This window comes from Uloborus diversus, chromosome 2, assembly GCF_026930045.1.
Source record: "Uloborus diversus isolate 005 chromosome 2, Udiv.v.3.1, whole genome shotgun sequence".
Taxonomy (NCBI): domain Eukaryota; kingdom Metazoa; phylum Arthropoda; class Arachnida; order Araneae; family Uloboridae; genus Uloborus; species Uloborus diversus.
The window spans coordinates 10,532,810-10,554,462 of record NC_072732.1 but is presented as its reverse complement, the minus strand read 5'-3'; the positions used below and the strand labels follow the sequence as shown (position 1 = coordinate 10,554,462).

The 21,653-nt window shown below is 32.0% G+C and overlaps 1 protein-coding gene across 1 annotated transcript in view; it reads left to right on the top strand.

The window, feature by feature from the left end:
• Positions 1-21,653, top strand: part of LOC129217797 (cell division cycle and apoptosis regulator protein 1-like) — a 78,529-nt gene that overhangs the window by 9,300 nt on the left and 47,576 nt on the right. The window contains exons 3-6 of the mRNA XM_054852138.1: positions 1,415-1,504; positions 3,619-3,838; positions 8,945-9,170; positions 12,121-12,401. Of these exons, the coding sequence (XP_054708113.1) occupies positions 1,415-1,504; positions 3,619-3,838; positions 8,945-9,170; positions 12,121-12,401 (817 nt within the window). The remainder of the gene's footprint in view (positions 1-1,414; positions 1,505-3,618; positions 3,839-8,944; positions 9,171-12,120; positions 12,402-21,653) is intronic.

Genomic DNA, 21,653 nt, shown 5'->3' with positions numbered 1-21,653 from the left:
GTAACATATCTTTAACTTTCTTGCATTGGCAACACATCTTGTATTTTGCATATTCTTAATTTGACAGCCATGTGAAGACCTTTAAATACTTCGAGCGATCTTTTTCGCTCTCTCTCCCACCTCACATAGCCGCAATGTACGTGATTTCGTGATGTCTGCCAGTGCTCTTTACTCCTGGCAGGGCGTTATACAACGTGATGTCAATTTTAAAGTTATAAAACACCTTTAGGCCTATTTTTGTGTATTACGGTAATGCCTTATATTCCTTGGAATCAGCATGTTCGTAAACTTAATGTTTCGTTGTAAAATAGCGGCTAATATTTGTCTATTTTTCTAAATGTTTTTAAATATCAATGAAGATGTTGTTCGTCAACTTTAGAAATCCTTTGTGGATAATAAATACAGATTTTCCTTGAGGAAAAATGCTTCACGTGTTTTTCTTTTTCTCCAACTTCAGGCTGTGGACATTTTCTTTGCAAATTCACTTCTACTAGCGGTGTAGTAAGTCTAAATTTCACTACACATAATGCTCACATACCGCAACTCGCACTTTTATCCAGTTCACGGCGTATGACGTTCAACCTCCTCATTTGCATTACGGGGGGGAGACTCTCTACTACTGTATTCTGCTTTTGTGTTTGCTATTGTTTTCTTGCCCTAATGTCTTAAATTTAGGTATTTTTGCCTTATAACAGAGTTTGAAAATGAAGTATTTCGTATGATGCAAGGTGCTGATTGTTAATTCAGTGTGAATTGTGATTGCTGTTCAGATTTAAACTGAAGTATTTTATCCTTTCATTTGAGAAATCGCCATTTCTTTAGCCCTAGATATAAATATAGCTGAATATATTGTCGGCACCATACTGAACTAACAATCAGACAAAAAATTGAGAATTGAGCTTTTCAAATTCGATGTCTTGCCGTAGTTTTTAATAAGGACTATCTACTGTTTGTAACTACTTCAAACGATAGATTTACACTTAAAATTACCTTTAAAAATTAAAATATTGACAATAACTAAACAGGTCAATATATTTTAACCATGATTTGCTTTTGTTGTGTTTTGATCAGTATTTTTTCTAACTCGCCTTAATGTTTAGTGAACAACTACACAAAAATAAAACTTTAAAATTTATTGGCAATGTGAATCCGTTTTTTCTTCTGATTCCAAGATCCAAACTTGAAATCTATTATTCTGTTCTAATCTCAAGAGCTTGGAACAGTCACTGAGACTTATTATTTTAAGAGATTAGCAAACATGTCACTGCTGCTACTATATTTATTGATACAAATGTAAGGCATACCCTGTCTTTAATTGTAAAACCATTTTCACACCACTATTATGATAACTTTAACAAACTGGTGGACCTTTGCTTACTTTTGTTTCATAATCTTTATTTTCTGTTTCATAAAGGTCAACAACAGCAACGGTTGAATATTCAGCAAAATAATCAACATAATTGGATTCAAGAAGTGGATTATGGTGAGGTGATAGATGGCAAAAGTGAGTGAATGTTACTGTCTAAGAGTAATGCTTTATTAAGTGAAGCGATTTCTGTTACTTTTACATTTTAACTCCATGTTGGCTCTTATGTGGATTTAAGCTTTGAAAAATATTAATGACATTCATGCGTTTTTCCTAGATAGCATTTTTTTATCTCAGCATTGTAAATCAGAGGATGTAGAGTTCGTAAACATTAAAAAAGAAACCTGTTCTTTTGACCTGCTGCTTTTTTTTTTTTTTTTGGTACTTGAAATATTTAGAACAGAGTGTCTACCCACTTGAGAAATCTCAAGGAAATTTTGATTCTTGAGAAACAATTTTTTTTTCCTTTTCTTCACTAAAGCATTTATGTAATATTTCTGTTTCAACTAAACAATATCAATTGCTTTTTTCTAATTTACATTTTTTCTATATCAACAAAAAGCAGACCCTAGAAATTGAGTATGCAAGCTTTTTTTTTTTTTTCCAAAAATATAAGTATTTCTTTAAAAAATTTTTGATTTTATGCAGTATCTAGACACATTTTGCATTTTTATTTTATTAAAAAATATATAAAAACTTTTCTTTAATCTATCTCTTCTTGATTACGATCATTGATGTGATTGTATGATTCATTGATTGTATTTTTTTTTTTTTATCTGCTACTAATATTTCAGTTTTTACTTACCCTTGTAAGTAGTTTTATATTTTGATGGCTTGTATTTAAGAACTATAAATATGAAAAGTAAACTTTAAAAAGTGAAATAATATGTTATTTTGTAAAAAGGTAAATCTGTTAGAAATATTACATTTAAAATATTTTGTATTTTTTAATGATTTTTTAAAAACTTAACAATCGTTTGATGACTGTAATTATTGACTTATTAAATTCATAATTTATTACTTTACATTTATAAACGTAATATATTTCATACAGTAGATGAATCTATTCAGCTTACTTTTCAAACTAAGATAAGTTCTCTAACTATTCAATAAATTTTTAAGATTTATAAATACCTTTTAATATTTCTATAAGAAGTGATTTTGTTTTATGCTTTGCTTAAAAATATGGTTTCCATCATCGTGTACATTTTAGTGTAAAAGAATATATGTTGAGCAATTACTTTTCTTAATTATATCAGTGATGGTGTATGAGAAAAACTGAAAATTTTTATTTGGTTCTATACTGAACTAAACTGTAATTTTGGAGTAAAAGCAATATTGCAAGAAGGAAAATCTGTTTCACGCACATCAAAAGGGATCTATGTAGTTTTGTCTGATAAAGTTAAAATTGTGTGATGCAGTGTAGTTAAATTTAGAGCAACACATTCTAAAAGTGCAACATTAATTTATAAAAATAAAATAAACTGATTTTAATTAAGAATTTTGATTTAAAAAAAACAATTGATTTAAATCATGATTTATTTCAAACTGTGAGCTTTTAAAAGTGCTCAGCTTATTGACTTTTAAGTGAAAGCTCAACCAGGATGTGTGATAGTTCTTGAAAAAAAAACATATTTATCTTGTGCAACATCAAGAAGAGCCAAAGTTAAAAGTAACTTGTTTATTATGGCTATGATATATACAATGACATGCTAAACGAAATATTGGGAATACGCTCTTTACAATATTAAGTAGCTCATAATACTTTAATTGACTTCTGAATCAAAAATTCTAAGTCAAAGTATGAAACGTTAAACATATAGAGCTGTGATACTCATGTCAAGAGCAGTTAGCCGAAGCTATCGGCAAAAACGGACAGACTCGACCGAGCTGCTGAAAAAAACAAAGTCTGACTTGGGTTGAGATTGAAAGGGAAGGGAATGAGGCAAAGTGACAGGAGCTTAAATGCTACTGGCAATTTGCATATTCTGCTGATGCGATCTCGTTGCAAGAAGGAAAGAACAAATGAGAAGAAACTAATGTGAATTAAGATTGTAAGATTACCAACACTTTTGGAAAATAATTTACCTCCTTTCGTAACAATTTAAATCAACGATCCCTGGTTTTTATCCGGAAAAACTTGAATTTTCAGGTCTAGTTTTAGCTTTTTTACAACTGCAAACGAGCAACCAATTAATTTATTGTAACTTAATAACCATCTCACACTATCTCATGTCCAATTTTTTCCCCAGTGTCGAGAATGAACCAGCTGGGGAGACGTCAGCACTCTCCCCCTCGCAGAGAAAGGGATCTGAGGCGAGAGCGGTACAGGGACCGATACTCTCCCCCTCCCCCGAGAAAGAGGTCTCGCTCACCACCCCCCAGACGACCCAGTAGAAGCCCACCCCCCAGGAGGAGGCCCAGGATCATTCCAAGATACACCGTGCAGATACCCAAGATTTCTTTGGATTTGTAAGTTTTGAGGGTTTCCTTTGCGATATCTTTAAAATGCCGAGGCGGGTTCAAAACATGAACCCAATTTTATGAAATGATTGAAGATAGGGTAATGACCCCAGTAATTGGCACTTTAAGAGTTTGTCCATAAACTTATCTCTGTTTTCATTACTTAGAAAAAAATATTCACTTGCAAATATTTTTGTATTAAAGAATGCACATCTGTGCATCTATTCAGTTCACTAAAATTAAAAATATTTGAATTGATATTTTTATAAAAATATATGTATAAAAAGCTACCAAAATCACCAGTAATTGGCACTTGATATCCCAGTGTATGACACTTTGTGATCCAGTAATTGGCACATGTTTATAGAACTGGAAAATCATTTTATTTTTCACTTTTGGATTACATACAAGTTTTAGCATCATAAGAAACATAATGTTAACTTAGAGTAGATAATTTTACATAAATTAATTTTAAATCACACATCTTGATGTTGGAAAAGTATTTTAGAGAAATAAAAATAAATTTAGAGCATTGCATGGAAAAATAATATCGAGATTTTTACTGTTTCATTAGTCAGTATGCAGTTTCGATTTTATGAACTACAGCCGTTTCCACAGCAGAAGGAACAATGACCCGATTATTCTAAGGGACCGTAAAAAATGAACCGATTCTTCACAGTCGCAATATCGGGCTAATGGCGGAACTTTTTTTTTTTAATCTTAATAATTAGTGTGTGTGTGTATTATGTAGGATTCAAATCAATGGGAGAACCCTTATAATATAGTTGCTGCAAATTATCAGTGACATATTGCACAACACATTAGTGTTTGTAGGCACATGTGCCAATTACTGGAGACTAGCAAAACTGAAACACCACTAAATGGCATCCATCATTACTTCAAACTTCCAAAAAGGGACAAAAATATACTTCTACCCGCTCAAAGTAACACCTTTCAACTGTATGAAACTTTTGACAACAAAAATTTAAAACACATTTGAAGTCCAGATTTAAATGGATTGATGCGCATGGTTCCCTTAAGCCAGAAAAGAAGCTTTTGCAACAAAAATGGCTGATTTGACTCAAGCAACAATTGTTTTTCTTTCCTATGCACTGCTACCATTTAGTAACATGAAGTTATAATCTTTAAAGTAAATGTACATTCAGTAGCTATATAGCCTTCTACTTTTAAAAGATTAGATACGAATCTTATTTTAGGACATTTTTGTTGGAAGTGCCAATTACTGGGAGTGTTACCTATACGTTGCATATTTTATTCAAAAACCTTCTTGTCAAGAAAAAAACACTGTAGGGTTTTCGCGGTGGACCCCGCCCAGGATATCTATAGCAAGTTTTCCTGTATCCGAATCCAAATTGCCAACTCTGCTATTTAACTTTTCAGACATGTTTTCATTTTTAATTAGCTAGAACTGATGCCATGACTTGCAGGTTTTTCTGTGCATTTGTTGTGTTGACTTGACTCATATTTAAGAGGATTAAGTGTATTTAAGCAAAACATAGCAGCATGAATAAGGTTTTCATGGTGATAAAGGCTTAGCTTTCAATTTCTTTTATGATGTGTAGGCAAACACATTATTTATAAAATTTCTCTACTAAACTTTAAATTTAAAAAAATTTAAATTGTCCAAGTGTATTTTCAAGGTTCGTACGCCCTTGAAAAACCTTGAAAAGTGCTTGAAAAAAGAAAGTTCATTTTCAAGTGCTTGAAAACCTTGAAAAAGTTTTAAAACCTTGAAAAAGTTTCTTAGTGCTTAAATTCTCTCAAAAATCAACGAATTGTGCTTAGAAGTTTTAAAAAAGTATTTCACCAATGCGATTTTCTGAACATGTGTTCAGTATGCAACATCGCGAAAATTGCTTCCGTGTTTGGGATTTCAATCCTTTTGCATCTTGTAAATATTTTGATGTTTTTTACAACCGAAAGATATTTTGACATATGGTACCTTAGATTAGTTTATTTTTTGTTTAATTTCATTAATTAACAAAGAAATTAATTTCGAAACCATAACAACATTGAACTTACTCGGGTTTCGCGGAAAATTGCTCTTGTGTTTGAAATTTCAATCCTTTTGCATCCTGCAAATATTTAAATATTTTGGCTAATCAAATGTTAGTTTCGCATATGCTACCTTAAATTAGTATATTTTTTGTTTAATTTTAATGAAAAACAAATAAATTTATTTCATGGGAAACATGCCACGTCGAACGAACTCAGACTTTGCGAAAAATTGCTTCTCGTGTTTGAAATTTCAATCTTTTTGCATCTTGCAAATATTTAAATATATTCACTAATCGGATGTTATTTTCATATTTGCTACCGTAGATTAGCATATTTTATGTTTAATTTCAGTAAAATATAAGTTTATTTTATGGGAAACATGACAACATTAAATTTAATTCGCGAAAATTTGCTTCCCTTGTTTGAGATTTCAATCCTTTTGCATTTTGTAAATATTTTTATATTTTTGGCAATTAGTAGTTATTTTGACACTGCTACATCAGATTAGCTTATTTTATTTTTTTATTTTAATAACTAAAGAGTTAAAGAACTTATTACCTTGGTCTTGTTTAATTATTTGCTTATTTATTTTTGCAATTTTGAATGATTATCTTTACCTAATTTCTGGTCATAACAGATTTTTTTTTTAAAAAAAACTTAAATTTCAGCAGTTGAGCACCTAACAAATTAACTTAAAGTTTGTATTTTAAATATAAAGTTGATTTATATAATTTTATTTATAAGTACATCATTTTTTTATGTCTGCTAAAATAAATAAGGTGTATAACAGGGGTGGTTGTGTTATGATTATTCACTTGAAATTCAGTAGTGTTCGTTTTTATGCTTTTACCTCCTTATATCTCCAATTTTCCCCTTTTCCTCAAATGTTCAAAATTACTACTTTATTAAGGTTGTGGGTACTTGGAGCTTACTGAAAGAGGCTTTAATCAGCAAAGAGTAGATAGCTTAAGGAGGGTCTTTCATCTTCATTTGGATCTAATAAATTGACCAGTACCAGCCTAGCTAGGCCCAGTGCCTGTTGCTGGTTATCAACAGGCACCGGGCATGGTATTTCTATGCAGAATATTTTGACTTAATAAACTATTTTATGAATTGTATGCATAGCAAACGTTATTGTTGTACATATGTATATTCAAGTAATAGGGGTCTTAGTTTTAAAAATTATTCCCCCCCCCCCCCCCCCCCCCCGCCCCATTTTGCTCTTTGAAACTTTCAGGTAATTTTTTATGAACTCACAAATCACAATTACACCTGAATATTATTGCCTTTCTAAATTTAAATTCTAATTTCAACAATAACCCATTTTTTCCCAAAATAAAACTACTTTTGTCATCATACATGTCAACTTCTTGTGAATCTTTCGAAATATGGCTCTATAAATCTGAACTTGCACATTTATTGTCTATTGCAAGTTAATCAATGAAAGCTGAATAGGCTCAAGTTTGCATTCAGAGTATTTATCACTGCTTAAGCTGCTTTTGTACATTTTGAGGTGTAGAGACTGGACTGTGGACTTTCATAAACTTTTCTTACTTTCTAATTTTTAAATTTACTCGAGGACAGTTGAAATGCCTTATTGGCTGAACAGCTAATAAATACATACGAATAGTTGATTTGCATACTTATAAATGATTTGCAAACCTAATATTTTTAGAACTTAATAGTGCAAACTGAAATAACTTTCTGGATAGTGTTTTTGTCCTAACCGCCCTTATATTGTAATAAACCACTGTATAGATATTGGAAATAAATGTTGAAACGGGGGGGGGGGGGGGGGGAGTGACTTCAAAAACTCCTCTCTGGCAATGCCATTGAACTTGGGTATTTTAGTTTCTTCCTATAAAAGTTAAAAGCACATGAAAGGGTTTTTTTTAAGTATTAATTTGCTGATTCTGGAAAATATACAAACCTCTGACTGCTGCAACCTTTGAAAAACCTCAAAATTAAACCTCTTGGTATCTGCTTCTCTTTATGATCGAACTTTTCAAACATTTTCAGAAAGACTTTCAATGCAGTAGATCTTTCATCAAAGCGTCTCTTGTTGTAGAAAAAACAATTTTGTTTTCCTATACTTTTTTGTATTATTGCCTTATTTCTATGTGTTTGTAGTAAATGAAATCTGCATACAATATTTTTAGTACAAATTTATGATATTTCCTTGAAAACAAAATTTTTTACCTTGAAAAGTACTTGAAAAGTGCTTGAATTTTTTTCTGCCTAAAGGGTATGAACCCTGATTTTTGATGATCTTTATTCATAATAAAGCCGAAAGTCTTTCTGTCTGGATATCTGTCTGGCTGTCTGGATCTCTGTGACGCGCACAGCGCCTAGACCTTTAAGCCAATTTTCATGAAATTTTGGACAAAGTTTGTAGCATGGAGGTGTACACCTTGAAGCGATTTTTCAAAAATTCGATTTTGTTCTTTATCTATTCCAATTTTAAGATCATTTTATGGAGCGAATTATCATGATATGGAAAAGTAAATTACCAAATTATCATAACGTGGAAATTGGTGAGAAATTTGTCATCCATTATTTCTAACTAGTGGTACCCCGCATGGCTTTGCCCGTATTAGAAAATTAAAAGGTCATTTGGTTTGCCTGTATATTTACAAATAATGGATGATGAATTTCTCGCCAATCGGCTATGTTCATTCGCTCTCCCATTCCACGTCATGATGTTCTCATAATTTACTCGTCCTTCTTATGATAATTTTGCTCCGGAAAATGCTCTTAAAATTGGAATAGAAAAAGAACAAAATCGAATTTTCGAAAAATTGCTTCGAGGTGTACATTTCATACTACAAACTAACTTAGTGCCAAATTTCATGAAAATCGGCCGAACGGTCTAGGCGCTGTCCGCGTCACAGAGATCCAGACAGACTTTCAGCTTTGTTATTCGTAAAGAAGATACAGGAAAACCAAATGACCTTTTTATTTTCTATTACGGACAAAGCCGTTCGAGTACCACTATTATTAAATGAAAAATTAAGTGTTTGGTTCCAATTAGTGCCAAAATACTTTTGTTGTAATGAACTTAAAGTCAAATCATTCGGTTTTGTTTGTCTGCTCCAGGAAAATCGGCAATGTGATGGAGCTGCGCAAGAGATACTCCAACCTCTACATCCCCTCCGATTTCTGCGGCGTCAACTTCCTGTGGCAGGAAGCCTTCCCTCCCCATCGTCCCTTCTCCATGGACCACCCCTGCACTTTCCACATCATCGGGAAAGATGCTGAGCCCGTCTTTGAAAACGATGCTGTCCTGGATGCTCCAGATGCAGATTATTCTTATAGTGCAAAAGTAGGTATCGATTGCAGCAATCCCTTTGCATTACCGACTAGTGATGAGAATGGCCAGAAAAAAAGTGAATATTTTGGGGGGAAAAACTTTTTTCTCAAAGGGGTTTGCAAGAGCGTTTGTGATCCGACATTTCAGACATTTCCAAAAATTTAGGATTTTTTCCGTAAATGTTGGTCTGGAAACTTTCTAAAACTGAAATATTATATTAAAATAATAATAATAAATAAATTATTTTTTAAAAAATGATTTTTGTATGCATATTTGAAGAGTATTTTACACGAAAAGAGAGGGTGAGTTCACATGCTTCCCAAAATTTCACCGTCTTCAAAAAATTTGACTTGAATCCACTTGCATCCCCGAGTTTGTTTTCACTCAGGAAAAATTGAAAATTATAATACTTCTGCCACAAAATAATGTATGCAAAAATGTACACCATATGCGTATCAATGTCTTTGTGCTTAAAAGTTTTTATGTATAGTATCCCACATGAAAACACTAAATTCGATATTATACATTGCAAGATTAATTCCCATAATTTCCCTGTATAGTGCTCCAAAGTATTTGATGCTTTTCTCCCAAAAATTATTGCGTGAACAAATGCAGGGTTTGTACGCTCTGGGAAAACCTGGAATTGTCAGGGAAAATGACACAGTTAAAAATGTCAGGGAATTTTACCCCCAAATTTTTCTTCCCCCAGGGAATTTCGTACCATGAGATCAGACAATCTTTTTTGTCGATGTTTCCTGGAAAAAAAATTAAATTTTGAGACAAAATGACCCTAGCAATAAAAAAGTGGCAACCCAAAACAAAAACTTCCGCAGTCCATTTTTGCCTCTCAATAGTTCCCAAGAAAAAAATTCCTCTGATGAACAGAAATTATGCACTTACTCAACAAGGGAGAAGATAATTTACTGCTTGGAAAGCACAAGCCTGAGGATGGGATCGTCGATCGGGGAAATAGTTTTTTGATTGGAAAGACTTTTAGCAATATGTGGAACGTAGTTGCCATTTTCGGTGATTTACAAGATTGAAGTAGACAAGATGATTAAATGCCTAAGTTTCCAAAAACAAAGCAGAATTGGATGTTTTCTAACTGCAAACAAATGAAAGTAACCCAAAACATACTGCTTTTTTTTTTTTTTAAATTTGTAATTTTCTTGAGGAATGAAAAATTTTGTTCTTAAAACCTAATCTTATCCTCATTACCTTGGATGCAAATGTGCTAAAAACTTTTCAACTGAGTTGCAGTTTCATGAATATTTATTATTTTTAAATTGTTTTCATGCTACAAATTAAAAAAGTTATTTCTTAATTTTTGGCGTAGCTTCCATATTTGGTCATCCCGAAGATGGAAGTACACAAGACTTTTTAAGTGCCTAAGTTTCAGAAAAGGCGTTAGATGTTTATTGCAATGCAAACTATTGAAAACAATGCAAATTGTGCCCCTTTTTTATGGATAATTCATAATTATTTTCTGGAAAAATGCAAAATTTCGAGAACATTTTTTTAAAAATTCTAATTGATTTTGATGCTTATGTGCTAAAAACTGAGTATTTTGTCGTAATTGTAGATTTTTAGGGATTATTAATTAGTTATAACTACTTTTATGCTACAAATTCAAAAAACTACTTATCTTACATTTTTCACTTAGCCGCCATATTTGGTCATTTGCAAGATGGAAGTAGAGGTAAATTTCCAAAAACAGAATTGGATGTTTATCTCAATATAAATTATTGAAAATAACATGAAATGTGTAATGAATTATGAATTTTTAAAAAGTAATTATTTTCTAGAAAAGGAAAATTTTGATTTTAATGTAAGCATCCTTTTAATTTACAAAAGAAAAACTTTGAGAGAAAAAAGAAAAAAAAATCCTAGATTTTTTTTTAAACCTATGGGGGGAGGGAGGAATTCAGTTCTTAAGCTTTGCTACTTCAAACAATTTTAAATAAAGCGAGTAACCTGGAACTTTCTAAAAAACAACCTGGAAAACCTGGAAAAGTGGGGAATTTTTTTTTTTAAGCACAAGTGTATGAACCCTGAAGTGACAGAATTAGTGTATGAATATTATAAATTACTTTAAATGTTTTAGTCAACTATTTAATATATTTTCATTAAATGAATGTGTATAAAGTATGTGTACACATTATATAAATGCATGTGACTCTAAAATAAAATAAAAGCAAATATGTGTTGAAAATCTCACCACATTTGAATAAAATTACATTTTATTCAAAATGAATGATTGAATGATAAGAATAACATGAATAATTTTCGGTGTTTTGAACCCCAAGCTTACTAATTTTAAATAGATTAAAATTGTTGCATATATTTCTATTAAAAAGCAGTAATAATATGGATTGCTCCTATATTTTTGAATATTTAACGTTTTTATATTTTCTAATGAAATATAACTAGTAAACTGCATTTTAATTGCAGAAAAAAATTTCTCCCTGAAAAAACAGTAGGACGTCTTATTGTTGTTACTAGGTTTAGGTGTCTTACTGTTGCTCTTAGGTGACGATTGTGCATTCAAAAAGAACAAAATGGTTTGCTCCAGAAATAATACAAACCTATGTGAATCGATTATTTCATTCAGAAATGAACTAAATCCTACAAAAAGTTCAGGACTTATACCCTTTCTGCTCTAAACAAAAAATGTGACCTCTAAATAAAGTGCTTTGTTGTTCAAGGATTGACTTCCCTGCTACATAAGCCTATTTCTCTACATTCAAATATGGGAAAACCACAGCTAACTCAAATTTTAAAGAAAATGTGACTTATGCCATTTCTGAAATAATCGATTCATCTGTGATTGCTTTAAGTAATGCATTTTGTTCACTGCCCTTTTAAAATGATTACTTTAATAAAATATATGAGCTGTCAAATACGATACGAAATGCCCATTTTCCTGCCAAATGGCCATTTAATGATTCCCCATCCTTCCCAGGTGATGCTGATGTCCTCTCCCGCCCTGGGCGAGATCTTCCACAAGTCCTGCTCCCTGGCCGAGGACGGGGAGGACTCCAGGGAGAACCACGTGCACCCCGCCCGCCTCCTCCAGTTTCTGGTGGGCCTCAGGGGCAAGAACGAGACGGTGGCCATAGGGGGCCCCTGGTCCCCCTCCCTGGATGGCCCCGACCCGGACAAGGACCCCTCCACCCTGGTGAGGACCGCCATCAGGACATGCAGGGCGCTGACGGGCATCGACCTGGGCAAGTGCATACAGTGGTGAGTGGCTGTCCTTTTGGGGTGTGGTTATTATTGGATTGTGTCAGATGATTTTTAAGAGGGAGTGGTCAGGTTGGTGTTCTCCCAAAACTAGCACAAATCATGTCCAGCACTTGTGATTTTTTTATCAATATCTACCACCCATAAACGATGTTTTTTTTTTCTAAGTGCTTCTCCATTCGTTTCTTAATCAAGGGTCCATGGCCGGTGCTTGAGTCTTTTGTAAAGGGTTTAACAGTACAGTAAAACTTGTAAATTTTACCGCTATTTTTAGGCAAAGAATTAGATCTATATCATATATTTCAACCTCTATAAGTGAACCACTTGTTTAAGTTGACCACTAAAGTAGTGCACTACAAGTGGTCAACTTACACAGGCTTCACTGTATGTGGCTTTGGAATGAGAAGGAGAGCATACGAGGTGTCTCAACTTCAAAACATTATGAATTGAAATGTTATTTTTAAGATTGTGCCGAAGTCCACAACCATGTAAAATATCAGCTAAATATCTTTTGTTTAAAAATAATTATATAGCAGTTCAGCTTGATAGAAAAAAAAGAAAAAAAAATTTTGAAGATTTTTTTATATTTTTTTATTTTTTATCATTTTCTGTGATTTATAGTGTTCACTCTGTTACAACATTTCCAGAACAAAATAAGCAATAGCATTGAATCCGGCAGTATTTTTTAAAAAGTCTTAAGTAGTCCTTGCTCATTTACTCACTTCGACTTCTACGATCAACAAATAAAATGAATCTTTTTTCTTTTTTTCTTGGTAATAAATTTGAATTGTTGAATATCTACTCTTATATTTGCAGTAATGATTTTTAAAAAATTGTTTCTTGAAATTGTAAACAGAATTGCTATTTTTGAATCATTTTTCATTTTGTGTTACGTCTAAAATAGATTTTTTCAGACTCAGTTGTCCACTCTCTTGCACTCCATGAATTGCAAAGTGACAAAATATTTTTAAGCCCTTCATAAATGACAGATGTACAAGCCATTGACACTTAATTCTCCTAAATAATTGAAATATCAATTTAAAAAAAAAGACAATGGGTGGTAACTGTCAAAGTTTATTTTTGAAAAATCAGAAATGTCAACATAATTTGTGCTGTTTTCGTAAGAGTGACCTGTCAATGTTTTTAAAATGTAGTCAGATTGTTTAAGACTTGAAGGTAATATATTTGCTGTGCTAGATTTTTCATAGATTCTGAGTACACTATTTCCTTCTTTCATTGTTAACTGCTCTTTACTTTCAGCTATCTTCATTAATGTGCTTGTTTAAATTTTAGGTCCATTGCATTTTTTATGAGATTAAATTTTTCAGAGAGCTTCTACAGCTCTCGTGTAAATTTATTCGACCATAAGCTAAAAATTTTTAGGACCAGTTTTGTCGTTTATTATTTCTATTTAAAGCTACTTATGTAATTTGGTTTTATTTTATTGCTATTTTTTAGATAGAAAAGTAAAAATATTAATTTTTCTTTTTGTTTAAATATTTCATGAACTAAAAGCCCCTAACTTTTTTTTTCCATAAACGTTTTATAATTCTTTTCACATATCCCCCAACTATAACAGTAATGTTTTCCCTACCTCTTCACTATATGTGGATGTGCATTGTGATCTAACTGTTTTTAGACTTCTTCATAGCCATCATAAATATTTTCTAATTCGGACTCCATCATAAACTTTAGCTCTCCCCCCCCCCCCCCCCCACCCTTCTCTTTTCGTAACATCCCTCCCACTTCTTGTTGCCCCTCCCCCTCTGCAAGTGGCGATGTTCGAACGACAGCTCTGGATTTCGTGTCGGCGTAAGTTCGTCGAGATAATTCGACGGTGGTTGGTGTTATTGCAATGGAGTTGCCGACGATGTAATCCTTTTAGCTGAAGATAAATATTTGCTGATTATTTCAAATCATAAAGATCCCAAAACCATTGTCTATGCATTGTTTAATGATTCATTGCTTTCTCATTGCATGCATGATTTTATTAATCTCAAAGTGTCTGCGTTAATATATTTCTTCCCTTTAGATTGGTTAATAATAAAAATCCTGGAGCACAAGAAGATGATACTTCATGTTTATTAAAAAAGTAACCACCCGAGAATATGTGGGGTATGTGCTCTTTAAATCTCTGGCCCCTTAAGACCTAGATTGGTTACCAGTTTATCATAAATGTAGGTGGCTGTTTAAAATTTCCTTCCCTTTTAACCACCCATCCAAACTAAGGAACTGAAAAAGACGCCCTCTATTGACGAGTAAGCCAGTTATTGTAAATATGTGTTTGGGACAATGATGGCCTACCAACAAAATGCCCTTTTGCAAATCGCTATCAGTTTCGTGAAATTGAAAGTAACGACCATAGTGGCATTAAACCTAAGAAATGCAAAGGGTGTTTTGTCTCCAAAATAGGAAATATTTAAAATGAAATAGCTGTGAGATGCATGGTCTAAACAAATTTTGTATCCAATTTCTTGACTAATATAAAAGTAAATGTGAACCAAATTGTGAAGTATTTGATAAAACTCAGTACCAGTAATCACATACACACACAACAAACCAGAAGAAAGGGGGAAAAAATTAAGTGAAAGTCAGAAGAAAAAAACCAAAACACATACACACATGCCAAAAAAGAAAAAAAAACACTGAAAATAAGGGAAAAAATCAAAATGACTGCCAAAAGGGAAAAAAACTGAGCCTTAGATTTTTATTCCTTAAAAAATAACTACAGAACTTCTGAATTGTGTAAAAATTTCATCCCATCTAAAACGAGAAACACACAAACCTTTATACATTGCGAAAATTTTAAATAGACAAGGAATTTTGATGAAAATTCAGAAATTTAGGTGAACATTTAGCTTTAAGTTAGAACAAAAAGAGAACAAAATCAAATTATTAAGAAAAGTTTTTTGTGTGCACATCTTTGGCACATTTCCCAAGTTTAATTCATCTACTTGAACGATAATTTCAGAAAGGGCGTAAGTCCAATGGATTCCCATAGGACTTATGCCCTTTTTGAAATAATCGATTCACATTACTTATGATTAGGTGTTAAATTTTTTCGAAAAATTATTAACGTGGTTTATCTTTTTAATTTGTTCAAGTCTCTTGTTTCTATGGTAAAAAAAATGTTCTTCAAAAGTGCAATTATCTGGTGTTGTACATTTCTGCAATTGAAATTTGTATTGTTTTGTTTCATGCAATGTGTCTGAGGGTTGCCTTAAAAAAAAAAAAAAAAAAAAAAAAAAAAAAACAGCTTTTTTCATTGTGTGTTTCAATTTTGTTCAGTTAGATTTTTCACTTACACAATACATCACTGAGTAATTTTACTCATCTTGTGTGCTGATGATTCTGTCATTTATTTAAATTCTCCAATTTTACTTTGGTTTAAAATGCTTGCTTTATGAAGCACAATAACAGTATTAAGAGTTTTGTTTATCTTCAAACAAATGGATTTCCATCGTCGGCAGCTGAATTTGCTGTTAGTTTTTGAGTTAAAAAAGGGTGTGTTCTTATTGAGAAACTATGTACTCGTGCTCTGATTGTCTGAGGTGCCTTTACTGCTGCTGATTATTGACTTTAATCTTTTAAAATGTATTTCTTTCAGCTATAAGTACAATCCAAATGCTATGATGGAGAGACAAGTCGTAGATCTGGTGCTGAAATTTTCATTTTACAAGAAACAATTTCAAATTTTATGCATGCAAACATTTATTTCTCGTGTGCTTTAGCTTTTTTTTCCCCATTTTTTTTAACATTATATTTTAATTTTTAAGATATGTAAAATCATATCACATTTAAGTAACGTTGCTTTGACTTCACAAATACAACCATAATAACCTAACCAATACATTGGCTTTTTGGTTAATAGTAATCAACATGTTTAAATTTAATTATAACACGAAGTTAAGGCCAGTTTTTTTTTTCATACTATTTACTTGATGAAATTTTACTGCTGTGGGGCACATATTTGCTGTGAAAATTGCATGAGTGGTTTGGTTCTAAGAACTCCCTCTTGCATTTGTCACTCCTGAAGCAAAAAAAAACCTGATGCAATGAAACATTTATGCAATTTTCTTTGAACATTAACTGTCATTTTTTTTTTTTTTTTTTTTTTTTACAAGCATGCATAATGAGAGCATTTCAAGAGTTGGACACCTGCATGAATTTTGGTTACTATGTTATGGCATTTATTAAACTTTTTTTCAATATACAATTGGCAGAAAAACAAAAAGTCATTCATAAACAGACAGTCAGAATGTGGTTTTCTCAATGATAATAAAAGTTGTAAATTTCTAAAATGTAGATTTTTTTTTCTTTCTTACAAAATTTAAAACGATTTTTATTTTGTTACACTTTTGAATATTTGCAAGAAATACTTTTTGACTACTTTGAAAATATTTTAAAAAGCAGCTGCAGCTAATTTATTTGAAGTTTTTTTCATTCTGCAAATTGTCTTGTTCTCTTGATTTCCTCAAGTGTTTCAAGTTTAAACTGATACTCAGTTCATTTGCACTATCAGATTCACACAGAATTAAATAATAATTAGATTAATGTACATCTTAAAAAGCCAGTTTTCATATAAGAACAGCTTACACCTATCAATATTTTGGTACTCAAGTTTAAAATTTAATTTTTTTATGGAATGTATTGTTATTATGAAGGGTTTATAAATGGTGCCTCAGGCATGTGTTGTACATCTGTTCCAAATGCCCACTGAAAAGGAAATTCGTTATTCCAAATTTAGATTATTATTTTAAAGTCAACTTTTATTCTTTCTTCTCATTTTCAGGAAAGTTTTAGCTTTTCGTCTGGAAAATATTTTGCTGTTTTGAAATTGGAAACTGATGCATTAATGTATCTTGGCATTATTAATTTATTCGTACGTTTATTTTTCTTTCACCTTATTTTTTTTTCTAAATTTAACTGAAAGTGCTGCAATGTGAGTGTAATGTAGAGAAGTGCATCTGGAACTAGTTACCTCAATAAGAACCATCCATTGGGTGGAGGCTGCCAACACTATGCATTGACATTGAAATAATGTAGTTTAACAATTGTCATTAAAAAAAAATTGCTATAAAAATAACATTATCTACGTAAATTGTTTTGATGTAGTATGAAAGAACCTTATTAAAGTGGAATTTATATATTATGTCTACTAAACTGACCTACTATTTTTAAAAAAGTAAAAAGAAACTCACTGTACAAAAAAAAGTCATTAGAGTAAGCATGTTGTTTAGGCTGAATTTTTTGACAGTTGATGACTTATTATTAATCATTCTTATGTGACAAGTTCATGTGACCGGAATCATTGATCTATAATTTATTTGGAGATAGACATCATAGCACTCTTTTTTTTAATTCCTCTGTTCCCTACACAAAACTAAAATTTGTCACCACTCTCCATTCACTTTTGAGAAAGCAAAACATATGGGACTAGCATTTCGTAGAATCAATGAACAAACGATAAGTGGCTAAAGCTTTTATTGGGGTTATTTTAAACAACTAAATTTTTTATTTCTTTTGGAAAAAACAATAAGTAAAGAAAATTGCTAAGTGGTCTTTCTTTAGAGATGAGCACTTTAGCGGTAGGTGACTCAAAAACACTATTAAAATGTAAACAAGAAGTTCTGTCTAGAACTAGATGAGCCTACTTTCCCGTATACCCATACTACTTTCTAGTACCTAATAGCTAAAATCGCAAATGTTTTCAAACATATTTAAAAAAATACTTTAAGCTGATTTCTAGGAATAAAATATTCCTAACTCATCTAAAAAAAATTAGATGCGTAAAAAAAGGAACAAATAAAATAGCAGCAACTTTTAAACAAAGCAGCTAATACACGTTTTTCCATTAAAAAAATCTTTAACAGCTTTCAAAACGAAAAAATAATAATTAAAATTAATAAGCTCATTAAAATAAATACATATGAAAAAAAAATCGTTTCTTTTCCCCCTGTTGCCAAAAACAATAAAATGTCAACTTAAAAAAATAATTTTCATTGTCAAAAAAAAAAAATTGTCTGCGCATATCTTTATGTAGAAACATAAATGACTTCGAATTTATTCGCCGAAAACTGAATACCGAAATTAAAACTTAAGCGTAAAAATAAAAACAAGTCAGATCAACAATAATTGTTTCACAGTCAAAACCATAGCTGCGGAGTCGGAGTCGAATATCTAAGAATCGGAGTCAGTCATTTGTCCCCCGTGTATAAATTTTTGCCAAAGCTACGAAGTCAGAGTCGAAGTCGGGGAGTCAAAGTCCGATTAATTATCGGGCACCGGAGTCGGAGTCAAGGGCCCCTAAATTCTCGGAGTCGAAGTCTGGAGTTTGGCGTCAATAGCTATTTCCAACAAAATTTGTTTAAAGTAAATCCGCCTTCAAGTAAGGAATCTACATTGACTTTTAGTTTCCCCGTAGACATTAATGTTAAGGGATTTGAATTGTTCAAAATTGAACGGAAAATTGTTCAAATCAAAAAGATATTTTATATACAAGTTTTTCATCAAAAGCTTTTTCCTACTAAGTTTGTTTGAAGCAAATTCGCCTCACAGTTTGGAATTGCCTTGGTATTTCCTAGGCGTTAATGTTAAGTTTTTCTGAACTGTTCAAAATTGAACAAAAAATAGTTCAAATCAAAAAGTGAAATATGGGAATGAGGTGTCCTTGCCGAGATCTTTCGAACAAAAAAAAAGTTTGTTCAAATCAGACTATTCATTCAAAAGTTATTGGGGGGGGGGGGGGGGCAGACAGACCGACAGACATTTTTTCCTATCTCAATACCCTACTTTCCAATTTTTAATTTTTCAATATTTATCTATTTTATTTATTTCTGACTTTTTTTTTTGTTTTTCGGGATATTTTTAAGATGCATTAAGCCTTCTTTCATGCTTTTTTCTTCTTTCTCTGACTTTTACTGGGAAAGTAGGCTAAAAACTGGCTATTATTGTTAGCACAAAATTATTATCGTTTTGATTACTCTTCATATAAAGCTGTTTACTCATTTTTGATTTAAATGGAAGGGTAGTACTGCATAAAATGCATTTGTTATTGCATATTATTATTAATTTTATTTTATTATTATTATTTCTTTCTTTTTTTAATCAATTTCTTTCGGAACCCACCTACGCCTACAGCATATTATCCTACAAAGATAAATTATCAACAAAGATTATGTTTTACTCATCCAACAAAAGAACCAATCATGTAGGAATATTTTTGTTACATTGTGAGACAAGCTGTTGGCTACTAATTATAACATTGTTATTGGTCTACCAGCAAAAAAAAATATTTTTGTCTGCTTCAACATTATTGCTTTAAATGACAAAATTTGTACTCTTCTAAAAATACAAATTTCGACTGTAGAAGTACTTCAGTTTAAAAAAAAAAAAAAAGAAATGTATGCTTGATTATATATAAACTCCCCAGTTTTTGTTAAAATAATTGAAACATCTTAAGCAAAAGTTAAATTTCAGTACAATGATTAATCTCTTTGTAGTATTTAGTTAATGATATATTGACCCTTTGTTGAAAAAAACGTTTCAAGCAAAAAATAAAGTAACAGTTGTTTGAAATTATTATTTTCTTGGGATATTCCATGAAAAATTCAGTATGAAAAGTATTTTACTTTAATGAGGTTCTTCGCCAAATGGAAGCATACATCTTGCAGGACTGGAGGATGTTGATATGTTGCACATTTTATTTTGTTCAGAACTAAATTTTGGTTTATTTTGAAACTAATGAGTTTGTTATCAGTTTATGAAGCAATATTTCTAAACTGATTCTCATGCGTAAGTTAACAAAAACATTGTACTTTGAAGGAGTCTCAAAATAATTAAACTGTATGAAGTAACTATGGCTAAAACATTTTTTGTACTAGCTTTCCCTCAATGAAATAAATAATAATTCTCTTCTGTGATGTTTGAAGTGAATTTTGAATTTTATTTTTTCTTTTATTAATTTTTTGTTCACATATTTATTTTTTAAATAAAAGCAGGATGGATTAATAGTCACTTTATCTATTACGTCTTTTTTTAACAAATTTTTTAAAATAGTTTTTGTTATCGACTAATCTTTAACAAGGAACTTTCATTTGAAAAAATGCAATTGTTTTCTTCAGCCCCTGAGAAATACAAACCCGTACAGTTCTTGGGGAGATAACATTTCCGGGCTTATTGGCCGTGGTCTAATTGGAGTAAAAATTCCAGACGTTTTGGCTTGCTTTGCTGCAGCCATCATCAGTTGTTGGAGTTTGGTGAGACTGATTCCTGGCTTCGGTGGCTCCGGTATTTAAGCAAACTGCTGCTGGGCTGCTGGTCCTGATTGGGAGGCTTTCTCAAGCCGCTGGTGGAATAAGATTCCTGATTGGATGAGATTCAAGCCGCTGGGTGATCCTTGTACCAGGTAATCAGTCTCACCCATAGACTAATAATAAGAGTAGACCGAGCTATGGCAACCCCTTTTGCTGCTCATAAACCAAACCATGTGACTGGTGGATATCCTAGCAACAGCAAGCGTTGATTGTAGCAGACGATCAATGCGAGCCAGAAATAAAATAAATAGAATTGATGATACACGGAAGAATGATCTTTTATGGAGTTTGATTTGTAAATTTGTTATTCTAAGTTGCAAATATTTTGTTAATATAGTGAGTTTTTCGTTTAGATAGTATTGTGCATTTTCTTTATTCAATTTTAATAACTCTCTAAGCACTCTTAAAGATGCAAGCGCCCAAAAAGAATCGGCAAACAGTAAGATTTTGACCTACAATTTCAATTTAAGATACTGATTAGTACATTTTTGCGTTAACGCAAAACGTTTACGCCATTACGTTTACGCGCCAACGCTGATGTAATTCCGAATGAAATTAAAGTTACTGAAAACTGCGATCAAAAACTGATTACTAATGTCAAAATAATGCATATTTAAAAGAAAAACAGTTCAATCATCTCTGCACCTGGGAAAAAAATTATAATAAAAACACATTACGTCTTAAAATACATGCCGAGTGCCAAACTATAGATAATCCTGCCATCTAGCAACCATGCCGCCAAAGTTTTCGCCGAGCCTTCCACCAGTCACATGATGTATCCACGAACCAATTTTTTTCATCAGCAAGTCTGGGGAAGCTCGGTCTACTCTTATTATTAGTCTATGGTCTCACCAAACTCAAACCACTGATGATGGCTGCAGCAAAGCAAGCCGAAACGTCTGGAATTTCTACTCCAATTAGACCACGGCCAATAAGC